Source organism: Mus caroli, chromosome 2 (assembly GCF_900094665.2).
Source record: "Mus caroli chromosome 2, CAROLI_EIJ_v1.1, whole genome shotgun sequence".
In the NCBI taxonomy this organism is placed as follows: Eukaryota; Metazoa; Chordata; class Mammalia; order Rodentia; family Muridae; genus Mus; species Mus caroli.
Window position 1 is genome coordinate 143803502 of NC_034571.1, and position 25636 is coordinate 143829137.

General features: G+C 50.4%; 1 protein-coding gene across 1 annotated transcript in view; it reads left to right on the plus strand.

The window, feature by feature from the left end:
• The first annotated feature begins 309 nt into the window (after positions 1 to 309).
• The window catches only part of Angpt4 (angiopoietin 4), a 33047-nt gene continuing 7720 nt past the window's right edge, over positions 310 to 25636 (plus strand). The window contains exons 1-6 of the mRNA XM_021156720.1: positions 310 to 770; positions 14360 to 14515; positions 16031 to 16152; positions 18370 to 18608; positions 22312 to 22427; positions 24553 to 24654. Of these exons, the coding sequence (XP_021012379.1) occupies positions 435 to 770; positions 14360 to 14515; positions 16031 to 16152; positions 18370 to 18608; positions 22312 to 22427; positions 24553 to 24654 (1071 nt within the window). The 5' untranslated portion in view covers positions 310 to 434. The remainder of the gene's footprint in view (positions 771 to 14359; positions 14516 to 16030; positions 16153 to 18369; positions 18609 to 22311; positions 22428 to 24552; positions 24655 to 25636) is intronic.

Sequence of the window (25636 nt, forward strand, 5' to 3'; positions counted from 1 at the left end):
ACAGGGGTAAGAGTGGAGAGAAGAGAAAGCTAGGGAGAGGGGAGGAAGATACTCGGATGCTTCCAACTTGGGAGAGATCCTTGCCTGAGCCGTGGTCCAGCGTGTGCGTGTGCGAGTCCATGGGAGCCCGCCAGGGAGGACAGGCCCCACTGCACAATCAAAGCCTCAGAAGCAGAAGGAAGAGGCAGGAAGGGACAGAGAAAGGACAGAGGTGGCTGGGGGGGTGGGAGCAGGAGGCGAGGCCTCAGAGGGGAAGCCAGCAGCTGTGGCTGCCCTGAGTATAAATAGCCCAGAGGAACTGGCCCTCAGGACTTACAGCAGTAGGACTCTGCATCACAGGCCCCAGCTGCACAGCACATCTGGGTGAGGGCTGGCTGTGAGGAGTTACCTGTCCTGGTACCTGACAAGACCACCTCACCACCACTTGGTCTCGGATGCTCTGCCAGCCAGCTATGCTACTAGATGGCCTCCTCCTGCTGGTCGCCATGGCTGCAGCCCAGCACAGAAGGCCAGAAGCCGGTGGGCACCGCCAGATTCACCAGGTCCGGCGTGGCCAGTGCAGCTACACCTTTGTGGTGCCGGAGCCTGATATCTGCCAGCTGGCGCCGACGGCGTCACCTGAGGCTTTGGGGGGCTCCAATAGCCTCCAGAGGGACTTGCCTGCCTCGAGGCTGCACCTAACAGACTGGCGAGCCCAGCGGGCCCAGCGGGCCCAGCGCGTGAGCCAGCTGGAGAAGATACTAGAGAATAACACTCAGTGGCTGCTGAAGGTACAGCTGGGGTCGTGTGATGGGCTAGAGGGTGGCTAGGGGACTGCCCGATCACCAGGTGGCATATCAGCCCAGAGGTGTTCATCTCAAGACAGAGAGGCCCAGGATCTATGTGGTATAGAGCCTTTGGGATGTGGGGTCCAGAGAGGGCCCTGGGTGAGGATGGCTGTGAGGCCTCCTGTAAGGCTGAGCACCATTTGGCCAGGCTTCTCTCAGCTGTCCATTCATTCATCTAAGAAGAATTTTCTGAGTGCTGACCATGAGTCAGGACCATTCTAACCGTCCGGGTATCCCCACAAGAACAGAACAATACATTCCTATCTAATGGGCTGGGGAAAGGGTGTGAAAAAGTTATCTGCTCTGTGTGGGACCATGACACATATGGAGGTAGAGACTGAAAGAAGGCACAGGGGGGCTTAGCCAGGTCAGATCCTTGGGGCGTCTCTGAGGAAGTAAAGAGAGCAATGGGTACCTAGAGGGCATCCTAGCAGAGGTGAGGGTACAAGACAGAGCACATAAGTTGGGAGTAGAAAGGGACATGGACATTCCTGGACAGATGAATGAACCACAAAGGCATTTGGGACTTTGGCTTCTAAGTGACTTGGCTACCACTGCCTTGTGAACAGGCTGAGACTGGTGAATTTGGTTTAAGACATTATGGGGTGGAATGGTCTCTGGGAGGCCAGGTGTGAGGTCTCCATGGATTCTGCAAGCTCTATACATGTGGGTCTGAAGACCTATAGGACGGGTGTCTGATTCTGATTTATTCTGGCGAGTTGCTGATAAACTGGAAGTCAAGTGGCTAAGAGCCAGGAGTTAAGGTATGTCACTGCACTGTGAGCCCAGTGCCAGGGGTCTCTGGTCATTTTGCTCCTTCTGCAAATGCTGAACAGCTTATACCTCGGTAAGCACTGGCTACAGAGCTGAAGGAGGCAGGCTGGGCTATGACTGTGTGGGCAGTGCGTCCTGTCCTGTGGGACCAGGATGTGGCCAGCCAGAGTCCCTGAGTAAGAGTCACCCAAGTAAAGAGGAGAACTAAAGACATATGGGAGAGGACAGAACTAATCCATGGAGGCTTAAAACAAGGTAGACAGCAGGTATGCCTGACAGTTAATAAACCAAGTAGGATAATGGCCATCCAGAACACTTTTATTGCCCCTGTGGTTCTAAACTGCTGGGTATTATTATTATTATTGTTGTTGTTGTTATTACATTTATTAACTTATTTACCTGTGTGCACATGTATGTTGGTATGCACATGCCACATGTGTGGAGGTCAAAGGACAGCTCTTGGGAATCACTTCACTCCCTCTACGATTTGGGCCCCAGAGTTCAAACTCAGGGCACCAAGGATGTCAACAAGGACCTTTACCGGCTGAGCCATCTTGCCAGACCCTGAACTTCTTAAATTATACACTCAGTTGGTAGGAAAGGCTTGCTCTCCCATAGAACATGCACATTCATTATTTACACACATGAGCCCATACTAACATAACATGCACCCCTGGATGATCTCCCTGTAGTGAGTAGGCTGGACTACATGTACTGAAGTCCTGTCTCAGCACGCTTTCACACCCCCACTCCCGCCACACATGAGCCTGCTGTCCCTGCTGCATCCCAGATGCTGCTCCTTGGCTCCTGCCCCTCTGGTCTCTCAGCCCACCCCATTCTGTGCCCATATCCCCAGCCTCCCTTGCTGACTGCTTCAGGCTGCCTGAAGCCCTGTTCTGTGGGCAGCTGGCCCCAAGTTCTATGAGATATCTGAGCCAAGCCTTCCTCTCTAATCTTCTCCTTCTCCTCTCTACCCATCTCTCACCAGATGTGTCCCAGCTATAATAGACAGTAGAAGGTATGGGGACTAGCCTATGTTTCCCAGTGCCTAGATCTTGCTCAGGCTCAGACAGAATAAGGGCCCTCAGCCTCCTCAGCTCCCCCTTCCCACGTCAACTTTTCTCTCTCTGCTGCTCATCTCCTCCACGTCTAATCATTCCCAGGCATCCCCTGTGCTCACAAAGATGGCAGTGTCTATAGCCCATACTCTGCCTCCTCTTCCTCCCAGGTTCCAAATCCTATGACCACAACTCAGCTCATCTTCCTAGACTCGGGACAATGTTAGCATTCAGCATCTTCTTCTTGGGTTTTCCCAGAAGCACTCTTCCTGCACCCAGTCCATCTCTCATAGCCCCACCTGGACCAGCTGTGCACTTCTCTGTGCTCACTGGCTCTGGACTTGCCACCTCTCCTCTGGACACTGCCTTTACTTCCTCCTAGTTCCCTACCCCAAGTCCCACCCTCGTGTCCTTTGAATCGCCCAGTCCTGGTGTTTGGGAAACAGTTGAGTCAACAACAGAATTTGACTTGACGATCTTTGAGACAGAAAGTCACCTGCCCCAACACTTTCTATGGCACAGGATCGTACCTGGGTGTCACCCACCTAGGCTGATAATCCAGGGAGTCCTGTGGGGCTGGCTGAGCAATGATGGGACAGTCCTCCAGCCTGACCTCACATTGGTGAGCCAGATTTTTCATGTGGCTGTGGATGAGCAAGCCTGTTCCCTCATCTGACAGAAGATCAGGTGTTGCTGGGACTACTGAGACCCTCAGGCTCCTTTCACTGCATGTCCCGGGAGTATGAATCACACCGGCATGGAGCAACTCTCCACGGGCGCAGAGGCTGGGGGGGTGATGGGTTTGTAGCTTCTCAGTGCAGTTCACACCGGAGTCATTCCAACTCTGAACTCATTCATGGTCCCTCTTAATCACATGGGCCAAAGGGCAGTGAGATATCCCTTGGGGCAAGGGATGTCACCCATCCATGCCAGATTCTCAGTAGATTCCAGTCTCTGGAAGGCAGTCTTGCCATCCTCAGGGTAAGGGGCCTCTTGGTTGAGCACAATCTTTTATGCCCCTCAGCATTCATGCCTGGTGATCCCGCACCTGTAGAGACTGCCACAGATAAGACGTACGGACCTGCACAGATCTAGAAACCACTTGGCTTGAATACGTAACCTCCTTGAGAAGCAGCAGAGCCTGGAGCGGGAACACTCTGACCCTGAAGCTTCCATCGAACCCTCCCTTTTCACTGTGGTGTCGGTGTGTGCAGATTGTTTGCTCCAGGGTCCTCTTGCAAACAGATGGAAGTCCTGAAGGTGTGAGTCTTTCACTGCCTCCCAGTTGAGATGTGTAACTCCTGGCTTTGAATACACACATACACACACACACACTCATGCACACACACACATACACAAACATGAAAACACTCACACACACACACACATACATGCACATACAAGTACACTCACACACACACAAAGATCATCCCACACAAATTCTCACCCCCTGAACACACCTCATCCCAGGCAAGGGATGCTGTGCTGCCTATGGATGCAGTGGGACTCTCTTTAAGCTCCTGTTCCTATCTGGCATGCCTCAGAACTACTGAAACTCAGTCTCCTCTTTGATTTTTTTTTCATTTTGAAAGAGTTTGAAAACATTCCCTGAGCACATCTTCATCACTTCAACCACCACCATAAGCCTATCCAAGCTCTCTAACCACAAGGTCCATTTCTTTGAAGCTGCACGGGGTTAGGGAGGACAATCCCTGCCCCCTGCTGTGAGCTCCAGCAGCCTGCAGTTACTCCATGCTTTTAGCTCCCTGCTTGTTCCTACCGTGTACCTGTGAGGAAACTGAGGCAGAAGGCAGCCATTCTCCCTCCAGCTGTATATGCCATCTCCTAACTGTGGAAGCTGGGACTCCTCTAAGTCACACTTTCCCGAGATGTGGCTGCTTGGGTCATCCACACTCACGTGTTAGCTACAATCTCATCTTTCTTCTCCCCCTCTTCCTCCTTGCACCCCCCCTTTGCCCTTCTTTATCCCACTCTCCTCCCCACTCACTCCTCTCTCCTAGAAAGTTCAGTGACTCATGCCTACTGTGGACATCAGTGATCAGGCCCCCAGCTGGGTAAACTACTGTGGCCAAGAGAGATGAGGGGGCAGGCACAGGCAACTAGTGAAAGGGGTTCCTGTTGAGCAGTGTGGTCCAGTGGTTAGCCAGAGACCTCCTGGAGTGATCAGGATCCTTTAGTTGGGACAGCAGCTATAAGACAGAAGAACAACAAAGATAGCTAGCTACCCTCTTTTTCTCTTTGTTTCTCTTTGTCTCTCTGTCTCTCTGGCCTCTCTCTGTCTCTGTCTGCTGTCTGCTGTCTGTCTGTTTGTCTCCCAGTGCCTCTTCTCTTCTCTAACTCTTCTTGTCTCATTCAGGGGCTCTCCTCAAAGTCCTTAAGCCACCTCTCCTGCCTCTACCTCCCCAGTTGTCCAATCTGTAGACCTTGGACCCAGGACCCCAAGACCAGTGTATCCCCTCTCCCCCAGCCAGGCTGCTAAGCTGGGGTCACTCTGCCCTTCTGTCCACAGCCGCTCTGGGAAGGAGTCAGCCTCCACTGACGGTCAGGCTCCTGGCAGCAAACAGAACAGTAGGTCCCTCAGCCCGGTGGCCTGGCCTGCAGGCCAAGGGTTAGGAAGGCATTCAGCAGGAGCCTAGTGTAGGGTCCTGGCCCCCCTGAGACCCTCCCAGGCTGACAGGGGCTCTCAGCAGCCCTGGCCTCCCCAGGCTGCCTGTAAATTCTTGGCATTTTCAGCCTTCGGTTATGCAAACAAGAAATAAATCTCAGTTGCCACAAGAAATAAATCTCAGTTGCCGAATGGAATAGCTTGGGGTTGATTTCCTAACCTCTCCACTGGCTTTCTGGGCAGTCAGTGCGGGGGATGGGGTGGAGCAAGTGGCCTCTGCTTCTCAAAGGAATGAGATGATATTTCCAAGAAGGGCTTAAAAACTGCTGTTCCAGAAGTCCTGGCTTGGGGATGAGCAACTGGCTGATATTCAACTGGAAGCAGCAGCAGCAGCAATAGTGGCCACCGAAGACCACTTGCCCCAGAGGGACAGGTTTATTTGTTCATGTGGCTTGGCTAGTCAGTCTGTGGGCCAGGGCCATGTGTGTCGAGCTCTCTCCTCCAGTGTCTAGAGTGCCCAGGCTAGGATGCACATCCTCTCTGTCTCCCTCAGAGCAGGAAATGCAAGCCCCAGACACATCGATGAGCTGTACTCTCTCTGTAACATTTGACCCCTCAACCTCAGCCACATTCAGTTATTTCAACTTCAGAGTGGCCCTGGAGTATATCTGTGTTGGCCTTAAGGGCCACCCAGTGCCTGCGGCACATGCAGCTGTGGTGAGGAGCACATCCCCAGGGTGCACCGGCCAGCAGTGGGACAGTGGGGGAGGTCCTCTTCATGGATGGTTTCTCTTGGAATTGAACGTCTCCATGCTCCCTGCCTCCCGGCGTAACCGAAGGATCAGGACAGGGACATTATGGTTGGCGTTCACTGGGCACACAGATTGTGCTCTGTACTTTGTATCAATTTTAGCAATTAATTCTCATGGTGGCCTTAGATGACGAGGTGGTCAGTGATGAGGAGATGGGTGACTCGTCCACGATCACATGACCAGGGAGTGTAAGGTCACGATGAGAGCCATGCTTTAAGTACCAAGACCAATTTCTCTGAGTTGTGGAAGCTTAAAAGCCAGGGGGTGCAGAACCTCTGCATGGGGGGTCCCAGCGAGACACCCCAAACTTAGCCAGGCCACAGAGGTAGCTTCTGAATGCTTACCATCTCTGTCTTCACAATCACTTGGCCTCTCTGGACCTCAGTTTTCTATCACTGGAGGAAATGCAAAAAGATTGATCCGTGGACAGGGCAAGGAGAGGCAGGGAATCGACACTGGAGTCAGGCACACAGGTCAGCTCCAGTCTCTCCACTTGCACAGGAACCTCTTTGTCTGTTTTTTTTTTTTTTTAACACACACACAGCCCCAAGCTTCAGTTTCCTCATTAAGAATTTCCTCGAGGGCAGTGGTGGCGCACACCTTTAATCCCAGCACTCAGGAGGCAGAGGCAGGCAGATTTCTGAGTTTGAGGCCAGCCTGGTCTACAAAGTGAGTTCCAGGACAGCCAGAACTATACAGAGAAACCCTGTCTCGAAAAAAGCAAACAAACAAACAAACAAAACAAAACAAAAAAGAATTTCCTCAAGTAAAGACAAGGTAAAATGAAACCTGCAAATATCTGGTGGGGTCTCCAGATAGAGATACTTCACAACCCTTGAAGTTGAAATCGCAGCCACCTCCCTCAGGAGGTGAGAACAGCAGAGCTTTGTGGACCCCTCCTCCTGACCCTAACCCAGCCTCTACAGGTCAATAGCACACCGCAGGACCACTGTGCAGGGGTGACAGACGGAAGACCATTTCTGAGCGCCTTCCTCAGGAAGCTCTTCAGAGGGATGTCTTTATCTCAGAGGGAGAGGAGGACAGGAGGGAAGCCAGCAGCATCCATCCACCTGGCATAGTCTGCTCCTGGCCAGCATCTTTGCTAGGATGCTCAGCTTGCTATCTGACACATAAAGCCTTCGTAGTCCTCCCCATCAGTGCCAGCTTGGTGTTTCCTTGGTTTCCTTTGGGCACTTTAAATGTTTGCTGAAATGGCTCAAATACATGAAAACACAGAGAGACGAGGCCTCCAGCTAAAAAGGCAACGTTTCACCAAGACCGTCATGCTCCTGCCTCTGCTCCTTCCTCCCAGCACCAAAAAAGCTATTCTGAACCTTGTTCTGGGATGCATACTCTTCCTGTCTCCTCCGAGCAGGAAATGCAAGTCTGTCAGGCCCAAACCCTGCCTGTGGGCTGTACAGCCTCTACCACACACGATCACATCAACCTCCTCCAGGACCCTGTACCTGACCCCACTCTCATGTCCTGAATGCCATCTTCCGGGTCTGCCTTGGCTGCCCTCTGATTAACAGCCGCATTTACTGGCTTACTCAGTTGCTAAGTGGAGCAGTCATCCTTTCCCCCTGGGCTGCTGGGGACTCGGTTAGAGAAGGGCCTCGCACTGGAGCTCGCAGGGAGGATGGTGAGTGCTCTTTCTAGATCAGACTCTGAGGTTGGGGAGCACAAACAAGGCCAGAGACTGTCTGAGTTCTGTGTAGATTCTTGGCTTCACTGATAAATGAGCTGGTTTGAAGCAGAGTTGGATTTTCCTCTTAAAAGCAATGTTGACGGTGGGGTTAGTAGCAAGAGATACTGTGGGAAAGGACAAGGCGCTCCCAACTGTGGATACGCAAGGTCTCACCGAGTGTCTCAGCAGAAACCACCTTTTCAATTTTTGATGGCTCTAGGGTCTCAAGAAATTTTTTTCCGCTTCTTTTCCTTTTTAAGTACGTAGGGTTGCAGGGTAGTCCTAGGGATGCCTTAGATGGGAAAAAAACTTGTAAGATAAAGGCTTGGGTCACAGGGTTGACAAAGGAGTAAGACATTCCTTTGACAGTAAGATTCCTAACAAATTGCAGGTTTGCAGTAGGGAAAAGAGAGAAAGGCCATGTGTGTGTAAACCTCAAGCATGACTCGTCGATATTTTGACTTCTTTATTTGAAAACATCTTGATATCAGAAGAATCCTGTCTGTATGTTGGCAATCCTCACCGTCCATGTTCAGTGTGCTGGAACTGTTGGCTCCGGGGGGGAGGGAGGAGAGGGCGTTGGGGGGGGGGGCGGTGAAAACTTCAAGCAGATTCCAGAATGAAGTGTTCCTTTTGCTCAGTGCCGCCCAGTGGCGTTAGTCCAGGGGACCTTGCCGAAGTGTGACCTGGTACAGCATTCCTGTAACCCAGCCATTCCCCTGGGGAAGGTCGTGCTGAGTGAGCTTGTAGCAGGGGGTGTAAGCAGGCTTAGCTGTGGAGAAGGCCACAGTGGAGAGGGGGGGCTCTCTCCCAGTGACCACAGCAGAGGGAACTGCAGCTGGGCAGGGGTGGGAAGCTTGCTGTTCACATCATTCTTCTTGGCTCCTTGCCTTCAAAAAAAGTTAAAGTTATAGCCTAAATATGGTGCATGCCTGTAATCCTAGCACTTGGGAGGTAGAGACAAAAGGAGATGGGTGTCTAAAACATGAGACCCTGACATATCATATATATTATACACACACATATACACACACACACACCACCACCACCACCACCACCACCACCACCACCACACACACACCAAGGTCAGAGGTTAATGTGCAAGGCTTGGTTCCTGGGATTAGACTTAGGTCATCAGGCTTGTCTGCAAGCTCCTTACCCTCCTCTGCCATCTTTCTGGCCTTTTGTTGTGCTTTTAAATCCAAACTTATTTGAGATGTCATCTCCCCATTGTCACTCCTCCCTAAGACCAGTCACTGTGTCCAGCAGCTTGCCATCCATGCCCGCCATCTGTGCACACACAGAATACATCACCAGCATCTTTCCACAGAAGTAGGACCATGCCATGACAGGAGTGGATCCCTACCATGACCCGACTGAGTTTGCACTATTGGTGGTGCTTTGGTCATGGTCTGTGTTCACTCACAGGCCTCTGGAACATCTCTGTAAAAATGCAGTGAAGAGGTTCAGCCAAGCTGTAAGACAGCATTGCTAGGAGGAGACCTGAAACATGTACATCCTAGGGTTTGTTGCTCACTGGTTACATAACCATACAGAGCTGTTTTACCCAGTCACCTCCACTGTGCTCTCAGAATTCCTGGGGATAGAAGCTGAGATGGTGGCTACCACTGATCCAAGGCACTGACAGTAAACAGTTGCTTATCTGAATCCTGAGCCTCATGAACCTTTCCCCCAGAAAAGACACAAGGAACATACGGCTGTTGCAAGCCTCCAATCCTTGCACCCTCCCGTCTCCCTCGGGGGCCTTTCTTCTTGCTTTCCCTCAACCTGAAATACCTCCCTCCTGGCTTTCTTTCAATGGTTGGGGTCTCAGCCTTTCAGCTCAGATGACCCTGGCCAGCTTGCCCCAATTGTTCTTCCTGCCTGGTTTGTCCATGGTTTGTCCGCATCACTACTGCGGGTTCACTCATGGATCTAGTCAGAGCCCTGGAATCAGAATACTTGTCAACTCTGCTCATCCCCGACTCCCTATACCGAGAACAGAACTGGCACATAGCAAGTGTGCCTCAGTGGGTGTGCCAGAAACCCAAGGTCCCACACTGGTGTAAGAAAACGGTTCAAATTATAATACATATTTATCTGGGACATTTTCTAGAATCTTGTGCTGGCAAGTTTCTTCTTATTGAGACATAATTCACATATAGGAAAATCCACGTACTCCCATTTTATGACATAGGGCAATGTCAACATCCCTAAACATTCCCATGTCCCTTTGAAGTCACACACACCCACCACAGGCCTGATGAAGGTCAGTTATGACTTACTAAAAGGTCCCCTTGGTAGAATCCCACATTTGCAGACACCAAGTCTGTGTTTTTCACTTTGGAAACCTGTCACTGTGACTGGGCACACTAAGAGCTCATCTGTTCCTTCTCACGGCAGACTGGAGCCTACAGGGTGACTGGAGCTCAGCTATTCAGCTATTTTCCAATTAAGATCCATTTATATAGATAACACAGGAACAAAACAGGCTCGCTTGGACCGCTCAGCCACCGAAGCCACACCCCCACCCGGGTCTGCATCTTTCCTTTCATCCTTATTCTCTGCCTGGTGAGAGATTTTCTTTGTTCTCCTCTCTCCATGCCCTCTTCCCGACACAGTTGTGCTTATTGCCCCCATAGAACATATTTGTTCAATGATGCCCAGGAGCCTGCAGAATCCTTCCAGAACTCACACTGGAATGCAACAGAGTTGGACCTCGAGCCCAGGGCCAAGGCGAAGCACAGGCTGGGGCTCGGTATGTATGCTGCTGGCTCAGATTATGAGTCTATGCTGCTCCAAGGTGCTAGAAAAGGCACTGACGGTCTGATGTCCAAATAATAGCAGATCTGCCTGCGTCATTTTCTCAAGTGGATTCCTTTCCATGGCCATTGGCTGATGCCTCAGCCTGGGAACGTCCCCAGGCGCCTGTCTAGCCTTGGTGTTGGTATCCAGAACCTCAGCCTGGCTGAACCAGGCCATCTGGCTGGGATTATCTGCTGAGGGCTCAGGCCAGTGGGTGGGCTAACAGATCTGGTAATAGGATCCAGCTGTGGATGGCCTATGCCCCACCCTTCTACTTACAGCCACAGGCCACTAGGGAAAAGCAGTGAGGCTGCTTTTAGAGAATCCTACTCACTCAAGAGGGCCCTAAGTCACCCTGAATCCTGTAGGATGGGGGAGGCTCATTAGAACCTTGGGGTTCATATATGTGGATTATAACTTGGAACCTACCCTGGTTAGAAATGACCTTCACTCTGAAGTGTGGAGAGGTGTCTAGAAAATTCTCTACTCAGGGATGAACTTGCTTCTGACTGTCTAAGTAGAATCTTGGGGCCCTGGAGTCTACATCTAATCCGTGTTCCAGAAGGCTCCTGCTGAGCAGAAGAATCTAATGCAGACCCAGCAGTGTCTGCTGCACCCTAGCCACTGGTGGGCCCTAACAGCCACTCAGTAGCATCCCTGGGGAGCTGAGGGAAGAGGCAAACAGACTGGAAGCTCTTGCTGGGATCTCAGGAGACAGACTTAATAGCAGGACATGTTGGGTGAACAGAGTCAAGGTTAGGGCCTGGATTTGGGACTTCAGGAAGGGAGGGACACTCACTGAGGTGAACAAAATGAAAGCAGAGACATGGAGGGAAGCAGAGCTCCCAGTCCTGTGCTGGGCACTGGAGAGGCTAGTGGATTGTTCTGAGACAGGGAATCATGTAGCCCAGGCTGGCCTTGAATTCACTATGTAGCTGAGGATACCCTTAAATTACTTATCCTCTTGTCTACCCCCAAGTGCTAAAATTACAGGTGTACCTCCTCATATTCGATTTTAGAGGTGCCTGTTTGAAACCTGTGCAGATATGCATGGATGTCCAGGAAGAATTTCTCATAGGGAATGGTAATTCATGAGCTACGGAGGTCCCCAGAGTAGCCAAAGCACACAGGCAGCACTCTGGGGTGTTTGGAGCACTGGGTCTTTCAGCATCTAGCCCCAGAGAAAGCCAATGGATTTTCTTAGAAACACATAACATCAACTAGGTATGGTGGCACATGCCCATGACCCTAACAGGAGGCTAAAGCAGAAGGATTGTTGCAAGTTCAAGACCAGTTTCTTAAACACTGGGCTATAGAGCAAGGCCCTGTCTCAAAAGGCCACACAAACACACACAAAAGAAAAACTAAAGTCAAGGCCTTTAGAACAACATCTAATAATTCTGCAGTCATAATCCAAATATTAAAGACTAAACTGAGTGAAATTGTTGCCTCATCCCTCATCCCTCATCCCTCATCCAGTGGTGGGTTGGTAACTCCCATAATTCCATAGTCACACTGAGTGAGAAAAACAAAACAAAACAAAAGGTTCTGTAGACAGCATGCTGGGGATGTAACGTATTCAGAATTCCTCTCTACCACACAGTCCTGGGGCCTGCTGGGGCCACCTCTGCTTCTTTGTGGCCCAAGCTAGAGTGGAAATGACAAATTGCCATCACAAATCCATGTTCAATGTCATCTTGCACTCACTCAATGTCATGGACTCCTGGGAGCTCTTCACAGACCCTCTGATCTCCTATTGAGGACCTCTGACCTAGGGAAAGAAGGAACAAGAAGCCAAAGAGACCAAGACTGGACCACAAGAGGGAGGTTTCAGTGGTGCCCGGGTTGTAGGAAGAGGGCACGTTTGGGCGTATGTCCAGCAGCTATGCTGGCGATAGGTCCATATGAACTATAAGGTCAAGGAGATCATAACAAAATGACTAGTCTGTGGATAGAGCACCAGCCACACAAGCATAAGGGCCTGCGTTTGGATCCCTAGAACCCACAGAAAGCAAGATGCAGGTCGCACACATCTGTAATCCCAGCATTCCTGCAGGATGGGAGACGGAGAGAGGAGAATCCCCCAGAAGCCATGAGGCCAGTTAGTCAGTAAGGGGGACACAGACCCATCTGCAACAGATAGAAATGAGGACCAACACTCTGGGAATAGAGAAACTGGGAGGCAGCTGCAGGGATGGGGTCCTAGTTTCTAGATGTATTTGTGAGTACAGATTCTCCAGGAGCTGCAAGGAAGGGTTAGGCCCAGGGATGATGCAGAGGAAGAAGGAGGGTGATGCACAGAGGCCTGAAGAAGCTCCACACTGGTACATCCATCTTCCTTGTGCGCCCCACTTGGAGCTGATTTTAGCTGGAGGTGTATTAAAGAACACGCAGCTGCCTCTCCCCTGGTTCCACATTCAGTAGTGCTGGGCCAGCTCTGGAAAGCCACCTTTCTAACCAGCTCCCAACTGAGGCTGATTCATGGGCCCTGTGGGCAATCCCTGCACTCTTCTAGTGCATCACTGGGACTTGGCAATGGGGCACACACCTTCCAAAGTCCTCATGGCAGGAAAAGATGGGTGGACAGAGGAGGGGGGAAAACGAAGGAAGAATTAGCCTGAGTGAGCATGACCTCCAGCCATGCACCCCTCCCTGAGAGCCTTGACCTTCCAAGGACCCCTTTGAATGGCTCCAGTGAACCTTATGGCCTGAGAGACAGAGGAGGGGGATCCAAGCAGTGTGTGCAGCCAAGAGCAGCAAAGGGGTGGCTGAGCCTGAGAACTCACTGTCCACCTCTCCAGCTTTCTCTTGGCTTCCAAGGAGAGGAGTGCCATGGGTTCTCAGGAAGAACATAGCCCTGCCAAAGGAAGGAAGCCAGCTCATGGGGTCCAGGGCACTTGGATGCTGTGAGCACAGCCCTGTTTGGCAGACAGCAAGGCTAAGAGAAAGTTCAACTTGGCAGACAGACCTGGAAACCTGTATAAGGGAAAGATATGAGCCCACCCCCCAACCCCGCCACAGGCTAGCACTCCCCTAGGGGAGAAGGCAGGGCATGAGGGCTACACTCTGATCGTTGTTGCTCCCCTCTCCCCATCAATTCCTTGAACACAGTTATTGAGCTCCCCCTGAATACCTGGTGCTGTGCTAGATGTAGAGATGAAATACTAAGCAAGATTGCATCCCTGGCTTCATGTAGTCGACACTCTGGAGAGTAAGAGAGATAAAAAGAGATGTGTGGCATAAACCCAGGGAATGAAAAGTGTGTGAGACCAGTGAACAGACACAAGGGAGTGAGCCATGTAGGTGGGGAGAATGTTCTGGAGAGAGTACTGGGGTATAGCATGGTCAAAGGCCCTAAGATGGGTGTGTGCTTGTATAGGAGGGAGGTGTGGGGGTGTGGCCTCTGGAGTGGAATGATGAAGGGAGGAGTGGGCTAGCCATAGAGGACACTACAAGTCAATATTTTCAGCTTTTCTTGTGCGATTGGGAACTCAGGGTTAGCACAGAGCAAAAGAGGGCTTACCTAGTTTCAATGGGATCCTCTGGCTATCCAGCCGGGGACAGGCTGTTTGGAGCAAGAATGAAAAGAGAGAGGCCAGTGAGAGAACCCTAGGAGAGGGGATCAGTGGCCTGACGTGGTACATTCTCAGCCAGGTATCCAACTCTAGCTGCTGATCTGTGGTCTGTCATGGAGCTTCATGGGAAGGAGCCACAGGAGGCTTCATCCCCCAGCCCCTGCCATTTCACTGTAGCCTTCTGTTCCCCTACAGCTGGAGCAGTCCATCAAGGTGAACTTGAGGTCACACCTGGTGCAGGCCCAGCAGGACACAATCCAGAACCAGACCACTACCATGCTGGCCCTGGGTGCCAGCCTCATGAACCAGACCAAGGCTCAGACCCACAAGCTGACTGCTGTGGAGGCACAGGTAACAGGAGAGCCATCAGAAGGCCAGGCCGATCCCCCAGGCTTCCCATCTTTTCCTGTCACTGTCCTGGTGAGGTCGGGGCACTGGGCAGAGGCATCACTGACAAAGCCCCTGCACCAGGGGTTAGAGTGCACTGGGAGAACTGGGTGATAAAGAGACCATCCAAGCAGCAGGCCAAGCAGGGAGGCCAAGAGGGAGAGCAGGAGTGGGGGACAAGGAAGGAACGATGCCTCCTGTGCGCCAGACACTCTGCCAAACCCTGGCTCCAGTTCAGTGCAGTAAGCAAATCAATCAAGGTACCCTATTGCCCTGGAACTCACCAAGAAGGCAAGTGGGACACACAACCCCTGTATGTCACTCAGTGACCATGGCAGGGACCTGGCTCTCAGAGAGAAAGAAGGGTATGTTGCTGGGTCCACGGGCAGAATGGGAGGCAATGAGTCCAGACAGCAAGGTCAAAAGGACACTGGGACACAGTGTTGCTAGGACATGAGCCAAGCTGCTAGGAAGAGCACACCAGACAGGGAGAGCAGCAAGCATAAATGCTCAGGGGTGGGGACAGGGGAAGGTCGAGCCTCCTGGCTTCTCCAAGGACATGGAAGTGTAAGGAGACAGTAGAGAGTAACTGAGTCATGGGCCTAGTGAGGATCAGATTTCCACAGACGGATTTTGTGCAAAGGAAGAATAAAGGGGCCACAGCATGAAAGGCTGCCTCCCTCAGACTGTTGCTATAGGAAAGGGGTGAAGTGCATAAGGCAGAAACAGGGAGCCCTGTGAGGCCAGCGCAGGACACTGGACTAGAGTCAGCAGACAGTGAAGCTAGTTGGCATTCTGTTACTGTGATAAATGCCATGACTAAAGGAAATCTAGGGAGGCAAGGGCTGTTTTTTTTTTTTAACTTATCCGTTCAAGTAACAGTCCATTGCTAAAGGAAGTCAAGGCAGGCACTCAAGCATGAACAGAGGCAGGAGCCATGGAGGAATGCTGCACACTGGCTTGCTCTCCATGGCTTGCTCACTTTGCTTTCTTATATAACTCAGGACCAGGAGTAGCATCACTTACAGAGGGCTAAGCCCTCCCGTATCAACAACCAAGAAAATGCCCCACAGTCATACCCACAGGTCAATCTTATAGAAACATTCTCCTAACTGGGACTCTCTCAGATAACTCTGGGCTGTCAAGTTGACAGCTGAAGCTAGCTAGGAGGGGCCCAGATTCCATATGGCCTTGGAGGGAAGGGACTGTTAGGGGTCATTTGGAAGATAGGGCTGATGGATTGTATGTGAGGTCTGGACCCCAACAGCCAAGAGATTAATACTGATGTGCAAATGTGGTAGTGAGGAAGGACAAATTAGAAGCCAGCTAAGTCATGTAGGACCTATGAAAGATAGTAAGCTAATAACCATGGAAACTAATAGCTTTAGACCATGGCAATTGATTGGCAAGTTTCAAGAGTGGCAGACCCTTGGGTATACATAGCACACATCCCCACAAACCTCCTGCTTATTGGGACAGGTCCTAAACCAGACATTGCACATGAAGACCCAAATGCTGGAGAACTCACTGTCCACCAACAAGCTGGAGAGGCAGATGCTGATGCAGAGCCGTGAGCTGCAGCGGCTGCAGGGTCGCAACAGGTAAGCCAGAACAGGACTAGAGCTGCAGAGAGAGACTGGACCTGCCAAGTGTCGGGATGGGCCTGGGTGAAGGACACCGTAAGATGGAGCGAGGACTGGGGACACAGTTGAGGTGAAGTTAGAGCTAGATAAGGATTAGAATCAGGCTCCAAGTCCAAACAAGGCAGCTCCAGGCCTGGCTCCCAGCATTCGGTATCGACAGAGGCCACGTATTTTACTTTTCGTCTTTCTCCTTCCCACTTTTCTTCTTTTTGTAGTGTATGCATGCATGCACATGAACACACACACATGCATGCATGCACACATACATACCCATGCACACACACATACACACATGCACAGAAGTACGCATGAACACTCACATGCATGCACACACATGCATACAAGTATACATGCATACGCACACACACATATATGCACACACACGCATGTACATACATATTGCCCCTTATTTGGAGGTTTTTTGTTGGCCTTGGGGGGGGGGACTCAGTTTGTCAGTTCTGTTCTGCTTGAGACAGGTTCTTTCTATGTAACTCAGCTGGCTTTAAACTTTCTATCCTCCTGCCTCAGCCTCTGGTACTGGGATGATAGGTTTGTGCCACCACACCCGTCTCTCTTTCCGCTTTTAATTCTTGTTACTTTATTAAGATACGATTTTCACACTCTGCTCTCCACATTGTGAACTTTAACTGGTTTCTGTAACTGTAAGCACACAAGCCTGAAGTAACCCTTCCCGAAGAAAGCGGTTCCCAGCATCTGGCCTCATGGTCAGTCTGGTGTTCTCTACAAGTAAGCTCTGGGGACACCTGGGGGGAAACAAAAAACAAAACAAAACAAACAAACAAACAAAAACAGCCCTGGGGTAGAGACAAGGCAGGGAAATCTGACGCCAAGGCCCACAGCTTGTTTCTGCAATTGTCCACTCCAATTGCAGTGTGTGACCACTCAATTTGATCCTTTCTCCAGCTTCCCAGAGTTCCCCAGTGTCTATTTCTCAGGCCCTAGTCAATGAACATTAAGGTCATTTCTGGCTTTGTACTAATCTACCAGTGCTTCCATGTTTGTTTGATTGTTTGTTTTGTTTTGTTTGTTTATCTGTTTGGGTTTTGGGGGTTGCATTGGGTTTTGGTTTTTCCAGACAGGGTTTCTCTGATTAGCCCTGGCTGTCCTGGAACTCACTCTGTAGACCAGGCTGGCCTCGAACTCAGAAATCTACCTGCCTCTGCCTCCCAAGTGCTGGGATTAAAGGTGTGCGCCACCACTGCCCAGTGCTTCCACGTTTCTTCTCCCACAGACCAAAAAAAAAAAAAAAAAAAAGCCTGAAGAGGAGGGGCTGAGTGGAAAGCTTTCTTTTCTTAATCACTCTCTGCTTTTTATACCAGAATACACCATGTGCTCATTTCCCCAATACAGCTGTGTGGTATAAAGGCACTCAGAACACTTGCCTGTGTCACACCCCTAGTATTGCAAGCAGATAAAGAAAACACCGCAAGTGCAAGCCTGTCTCCTGTACGTGTTCTATTTCCATAAAAGTCCATCCCAGCCAGGGTTCTCCTTCCTTCCACTTGCCCACACTGAGACACATAGCATCTTTTCACATCTGTCTGTCCCCAGCACCCCCATACTGCCTTGCATTCCTCTCTTTTTCCTCTCTTCTTTTGTCTCCCACATTTGAGGTTCCACCAGAGGCTCTGTGGGTGGGTCCCCACCTCCCCTTCCTAACTCTTTGTCAGTGCCTTCATCCCCTTCCCCCATGGCTATAGCACAGTCCTGGGAACACCACAACAGAACAGACCCACCAGTCCTGGCTGTTGGGCATCTATAATGCTTCTCCTTTCTCACGTATAAGCAGTATCATGCCCACACTCCATAGAGACTATCTCCTTTGGGGTGGGACACACAAGGTCAAACAACATCCCTTCTGGGCTTGTGCCCCTGGCTCCTGGCTTGTTGCTGGGTCCTTCCATCCTGACCTCATCCCTTTGCACACTTCTATTCATGTGACTCCATAGTCTGCCCCCACTCCCCCCACCCCTTGATCTGAGCTACAGTGGACACAGACTAACAGACTGTGTGACCCTGAGCCAGACACTGAGAGTCTTTGAGCCTCTGCACAGTATGTGCAACTGTCATACTCAGCCCCACCCACCGAAGCTGGGGGGAGGTGAATGCTCGGAGTGGAGACCGTAGGCTCACCCCTATGTGTCCACCTGGCAGGGCCCTGGAGACCAGGCTGCAGGCATTGGAAGCACAACATCAGGCCCAGCTTAACAGCCTCCAAGAGAAGAGGGAACAACTGCAGAGTCTCCTGGGCCATCAGACTGGGACCCTGGCTAACCTGAAGCACAATCTGCACGCTCTCAGCAGCAATTCCAGCTCCCTGCAGCAGCAGCAGCAGCAACTGACGGAGTTAGTACAGCGCCTGGTACGGATTGTAGCCCAGGACCAGCATCCGGGTGAGCAGGAGGGAGTAAGCATGGGCTGGGGTGGAGAGCCAAAGATGGAAGAGAGACCTTGTGTAGCCTCCTTAGCCATTGCGGTCCAGGGACCCATTGTGGGAGAGGCGCTCTCCTACCATTTGCAACAGAGAAACTCAATGAGCAGTGATTATACTGGCCACAGCAGCCCCTAGCAGTATCCAACTCAGACTCTGCCCTCGTCTCCTGGGAGATCTTAGCCATGCCTCTGTTCTACACCTGGCCTCAGTTTCCCTATCTGTTGATTGGAGGTTGCGATAACAACACAGGCGACCACAGCCTACACTAACAAGTCTGTGTCGCATCTCTTTTTTTTTTTTCAAAAAACAAAAACAAACAAATAAACAAACAAATAAACAAACAAAAACAGGTCTTACCATATAGTTCTAACCTGGAACTTGTTATGTAGAGTGGACTGGCCTCAAACTCAGAGTCATACCTGCCTTTGTCTTCCAAGTGCTCAGATTAAAGGCATGTGCTGCCATACCCAGTTATTTATTCAGCTTAGCTTGCTACACATCTCCCTGGGCCTGTTTCCCCCAAAGAATGGGAGAGTTGGACACAAGTGCCTGGACCTCCCTCCTTGATGTTCCTGCAAGGCTTACAGAGCCACATGGAAGTGGGAAGAAATGTGGCATCCCCAGCCTACCATAGAAAAGAGACCCATGCACAGCCTCTTTGGCACTCCTGGTTCTATCTGCAGCTACTTAACCACCAAGCGTTTATTGAGCACCCACTGTGTGCCAAGAAGGGGCTTGAGAGGCAGACACTCAGCAGCACACAGCTGCCATGGTTCCTGTCCCCTTCCAAATTCCTTACTGTTTGTCGGGTCTCAGTGGGAAGGAGAAGGAAAGGGCTCACTGTCTGCCAGACAGGCTTACTTAGCTTTCTGCCTTCAGCTTCCATGGCTCAGCATGCTAAGGGGATGAGCCGCGAAGAGGGCACTTCAACAAAAGGCCAGCAGGGGGCGCAAGAGAGGCTGGATGGGATAGGATCTCTTTTAGGAAGCACAGACTGGTATCGGGTGGAGGGTAGCTTTGTGAGTGAGAAACCAAAGGGGCTCCTGCTGTAGAACAATCTGCAACCACCTTGGGGGAGGCTGGGCCTTCTGTAAGCTACCCAGCTTCAATCAGGTGAAGGGGTTCCAGGCCTATAGGGAACTGGTGCAGAGGAGCCCTCCATGAGTTCACCCTAAGTCCAGCAGGCTAGGGAAGCCATGAGTGGGGGAGGTAGATGCCTTCTAAGCCGCAGGATACGCAGTGACCAGAAGCCATTACAGGCTTGTGCACAGCCCTGGCAGCGAGACAATCTGAATGAGTCCCATGTGTGTGTGAGTCTCTCACAGGCAAGGACAGGACCTGGGCTGAGGCCTCTCCTTGCAGGTCCATAGCTCCCCTGTCTCCTCCCTCTGAGGCTGAATGACTGTTCCCTAAGTACAGTGGGAGGTTGTGTCAAAAACCTGATGGATCACTCTCTGTCCAAACACTTGCCTGACTGGCACCAGGAAAAGACTTTTGGTAGTTGTTCTTGCCCCCTGTTAACAGATGGAAAACCCATGAAGACTGATGAATTCGATTGAGCAGAGGGTGGGACAGGGCATGCTGAAGCCCAGTGAACAGCCAGCATGGCTACTCTGCAGTCATGCAGTGAGAATAGGGACACAGGCTCAGTTGTGCACTGTGTAAAAGCAGCGTACATACAGTGGTCCATTTGCCCAGCCTCCCTGTGCTCAAATGAGACATTCAATCCCAGGGAAGGGTGGAGAGGAGAAGGGTTAGCCTGTGGAGTAAGCAGAGGTGGGGGGAACTGGATAGATGAGGATCCAGGACACACATTCCACTGCACCACTTCATTGCCTATATCGGTCCAGTTGTATTTTTAATGCTGTCCCCTGAATCCTTTTTCCTGAGCCCAAGATGCTCCCAACAGAACCTGGCTCCCAGGAAACCCTCCATCACAATAGTCCCAGGTAAAAGCATCTTTATTGGACTGTTATGGCTGTTGCTATTGTTCACTGAGGAAATGGGCTGTAGACAGAGAGAGTAGCTAGAAAGAAACCCCAGGCCAGCTCCCAGCCCTGCCCTGGTTCGTTAAGTACAGTGTAACCTGCCTCTGTTTACCTCTAAGCCATAATGTTACTCGAATTTGCTGGCCTCTCTTTCCCTGTGGCTGTAGGGATCTGAGGACTGCTGCTATGCTGCCACTAGAGACTCCTGCCCAGGAAACATTCTAGACACTTCATTTGTGATATGGAGCAACCCCCTTCAAACATGTCTTCCAGTGCCAGGATCTGGGAGCCACCATCCAGGTGTAAGGCCCAAGCAGGAAGTCTCATCCCTAGTAGCATCCTGTTGGGTTGTTTGTTTGTTTATTTGTTGTATTAATAACCATTCCTCCACTATTTGAGCTCCATCTTTAGGTACCTGCCTCTCAGAAAGGTTGGGTTTTAGTAAAATCCCATGCCAAGCATACTAAGCAGGCTAGACAGGATTTTTAACTCCCTGTATCTATTGGAGTCATGGAAGATTCCAGTCTCCTAGTCTCAAGAACACCTTGCTTAGGAAATGTATATGGGCCCTTGAAGGCCAGTGGTCAGCTTCTAGGAGGACAGGATGAGGGGTCTCTAACTGGGGCTGCAGGAGATCCAGTATATCAGAGGGTCACAAGAAAGCCCAGGTCCCCTCTGAAAGATACTCCAGGAAGGGAAGGCTGGAAGTCCTTGGGTCAGTCCTCATCCCGAGCTTCAGTTTCTGCCCTGGGACCTGGGAAGTGTCTCCATGTGCTGGAGCCTAGCAGCCCAGCTCTGGATTGCCTGTTTTGACATTTTCCCGGGAGCCAGCCTGGCCTGGAATGGTTTGAAGCAGAACACAGCATCTGACTTAGAGGTAGCTTTAAAGACTGATGATCTCTGGCCTTCTAGCTCTCTAACTATACTGAATGCTCACTGATAACTTCTAAAAAAAAAAAAAAAAAACAGGGGAACACCAGGTCCAAGAAGTGGGAGTGGGTGGGTATGGGAGTGTGGGGGGAGAGGTATGGGGTACTTTTGGGATAGCATTTGAAATGTAAATGAAGAAAATACCTAATAAAAAATATTTTAAAAAAAAGAAAAAGAATGTAATAAAACTAATTTAAAAAAAAATCCTAAAAACCTAATTACTTATTCTATGTTAAAAACCACTGGCTTGGCAACTAACACCAGTTGCCTAGCAGTAGGGAATTAAGTAAAAACTTAATCGCTATTGCTCTCTTCTCTGTCCAGGCAGCCAGAAGCCTCTCTGGCTAGGATGGTTAACTCTTTATGAACCAGAGAGGAAGGACAGGAAGAGAATTAAGATGAGTTATACAGGCAGATATGCACAGGCACATATACATTCATACAAATTTACATTCTCATTCACATTTTCATCTACACATTAACACATTCACATTTTAGTTGGGTCCAACCTCCTGTCTCATACACTACACTGCTAACTTCCTGCAGATGCTTTCTTCTCTCTCTCTCTCTCTCTCTCTCTCTCTCTCTCTCTCTCTCTTCCCATTCTTCCTTTATTTTCTTATGGTCCAGGTAGGTCGTGAATTCAAGATCTTCCTACCTCTGCTATAGAGTTGTTGGCATCATGGATGTGTAATGCCATGCCTGCCTGGCCTCCCAGCTGACATTCGCTTTGTCCTGTTGCAGTTTCCTTAAAGACACCTAAGCCAGTGTTCCAGGATTGTGCAGAGATCAAGCGCTCCGGGGTTAATACCAGCGGTGTCTATACCATCTATGAGACCAACATGACAACGCCTCTCAAGGTCAGAGGTTTTGAGATATTGCTGAACTGGGGGCTTCCTGACACACCCTCCCTCGCACCCTACCCCATCAACACTAGGCTTTATCCACCATCAGAGAGCCCAGAGGAGGAGGGAGCCCTGTTTTTGGAAACTCTCACCAGGCAGGTTTCTAAGGAAGGGATGAGGCCGAAGCTCACAGAGCCAGCAGTCTACCCTTGGGTACCTTCTTCTCCAGAAACAAGCTTCTAGGCAGAAGGAAACTGTTCGATGCTGGTAAAGATGGCAGCCATTCTTGTGAGCGATGGTCCTGGGCACACCTATTTGTCTTTGCCAAAGCAGGTTATTTCATTCACACACAGTCCAGGAGAAGCAGGAGTTGGGTCTGTGAAGCTGGTGATGGCCTAATGGGGTGCCACCATCCCATGAGAGGCTCCAAGGTTGCTCTGAGTTTGACACTTCCCAAGTGATAGGGGGTCAGGGGAAGTGCAAGTGTCATGAGCAAGGTTTGAGGCAGGTTTCAGACAGAATGGGAGCAAACATTCCTATGCCAATACACACACACACGTAGGGTTATGGGTCCCGCATCTGCTCTGCCACAGGGCTTGGCCACTTGGACATGGGAGTTGACCTTGACCACACTTACCCCAGGCTGGGTGGGTGTTGGGCTGTAGAGAAGCCCCAGGATACTGCTCCAGAGGTGGGGAAGCACAGTCTGTGGCTAGAACTGGTTTGGGGGTCCCCAGGCCTGCAAAGAGGCTGAGGCCATCTGGTTCTCGGGCTCTTAGACATCCAGGCGGAGCTGGAAGACATGGAAGACCTGAGAACAGAGTGGGGGCCCGAGGGCTGGTTCTAGCCCAGGGCCAGGGGGAACACACGTGGGGGGAGGGGGAGCTCGAGCTGGTTCTGCAGGGGAGTCCTTGGCTTGAAGGCAGCTGCAGGCTTGGGGGCAGCCATGGCTGGGAGCACAGAGAGGCCTTCTACAGGAGACTAGATGGCAGCTCTATAGCCAAAGGCCTTCTCCATGGCTCCCCACTGCAGATCCTAATGAAAAGAGGCAGACCCCATGGTTTTAAGTCATTTATTGTCATGACAGAAAGTAGATGTATAAAACCATACCCACTTCTCGGGTGGGCCTGAGGTTAAATACCTTTTGCAGGGAGGAGTGTCTGGGAAGAAAAGCTTATTGGCTAAGCCCTCCAGGCCTTTAGGTACCTCATTAAAATGGAGATCTGTCTTGAACCTATATGACCACAGGTCACATCTTCTACATGTGGAGGGGTTTGGGGCATTGCCCTTATGTGACTGATAGCCACAAACCTATTGGGGGGGATGCTGCAGCTAGTGTCAGGGGCCTGATGCCCAAGAACAGGCGAAGCGCCTACTGTCCCTTCAGGGTTTCAGAGACTTCAAGCCTTAGCTCTACCGTGGACCAAGCTACCTTTCACGGTCCCACTCACATACACACATTCACATACATAAACATCACACACATATACACTGCACACATCACACAAATACATATACACTCATACCCACATAAATACATACACATCACATACATACATATACACACATACATAAATACATACATACACACATTCACACACTCACAGACATACACATCATATACATACATATACACTCATACACACACACATACATACATACATACATACACACTCATACTCATGCCACCATAATATTTTGTCCCAGTGCAGAATGCCAAGCAACTGAAATGCTCTTAAGCCATGAGCAAAATAAGTCCTCCCTCCCTCAAGTTGTTTCTGTCAGGTGTCTGATGTGAGCTTCGACCCTGGCTGCACCCCTGCACTAATTAATAGCAAATGAGAAGAGCTTGCGTGTGTCAGCCTCTATTCTGAAATTCTCACAATAACGTTGGGTTTTGCAGTATAAACATCCCTACTCTGTAAATGGGGAGAAGGCTCTGAGAGGGCATAACTCACTGGCCTCCTTGAACAGTGATGACAGTGGGCGGGGAGTCTGCATCTGTACTTTCCTGATGCCCTTCACCTCCGGTTCTCTGTTGCTAGAGGACAGAGTTCAGCCAAGGTACATTTAGGCTGCCCGAGACTTGGCTTGTAGCCCCTCCAAGAGCTTCAGGCTGTGTTGTTCCACCTCCCCCCAGGTGTTCTGTGACATGGAGACTGATGGAGGTGGCTGGACCCTCATCCAGCACCGGGAGGATGGAAGTGTAAATTTCCAGAGGACCTGGGAGGAATACAAAGAGGTAATGTTCTGTCCAGAGGGCTCCTAGCCCAGAGCCTCTGCAGGCTTGTGCTGGGGTGGAGACTGGAAAGCCCTAGCTCTCCCCCAAGGAAAGCAGAGCTCACCTAAAGCCAACTGCCCAGGCTCGCTTGCTTTTCCAGACCTGGCCTCAAACTGAGCCCCCTTTGACATTCTTCATGTGTCCTAAGAATGAAATTTGATATTTGTTTTAATATTTGAAAAATTAACACATGCATGTTGATAATTTTTTAAAAGAATCCAAAGGAGTGACTGGGCAGGAATTTCAGTAGATGAAATGCTTGCTCTGTGAACACGGGAACCTAAGTATGATCCCCAGAACCCACATAAGAAGGCTGAGAAGGGTGGCATGTATCTGTGGTTCCAGATCTGGGGCACCAAAGAGGGACACACAGATCCCTGGAGCTCAAAGACTAACCAGCCTTGGTGAATTCTAAGCTCCAGGCTAGTGAGAGAGCCTATCTCAGACGCAAAGGTGTCACAACTGAGTAGTGACACCTGGCACTGACCTCTGAACTGAACACACACACACACACAATGCAAAGAATAAAGCAAAAAAAAAAAAAAAACCAAAAAAACAAAAAAACCTCATCATCCCTGACTATATGGTTCAAAATAATTTCTTCATTGTTTGTTGGTGGTTTTTGTTTGTTCAAGACAGTGTCCATCTATATAGCACTGGCTGTCCCATGTAGACAAGTGTGGTCTAGAACTCACAGAGATCCACCTTCCTCTGCCTCTCGAGTGCTGGCATGAGCCACCAGGCTCTTCAAATTTCCTCATCTTTCTATACATCTGAAACATGTCTGCAAGACAAATTTCTGTGCCTCATCTTCTGGATTTCATGTGCTGCAAGTTGACCTCAAACACTCTTTGTAGCAGAAGATGACCTTCAACTTCTGATCCTCCTGCCTCCACCTTCACAATGCCGAGATTATGGGGCTATACCATCACACTTGGTTTAA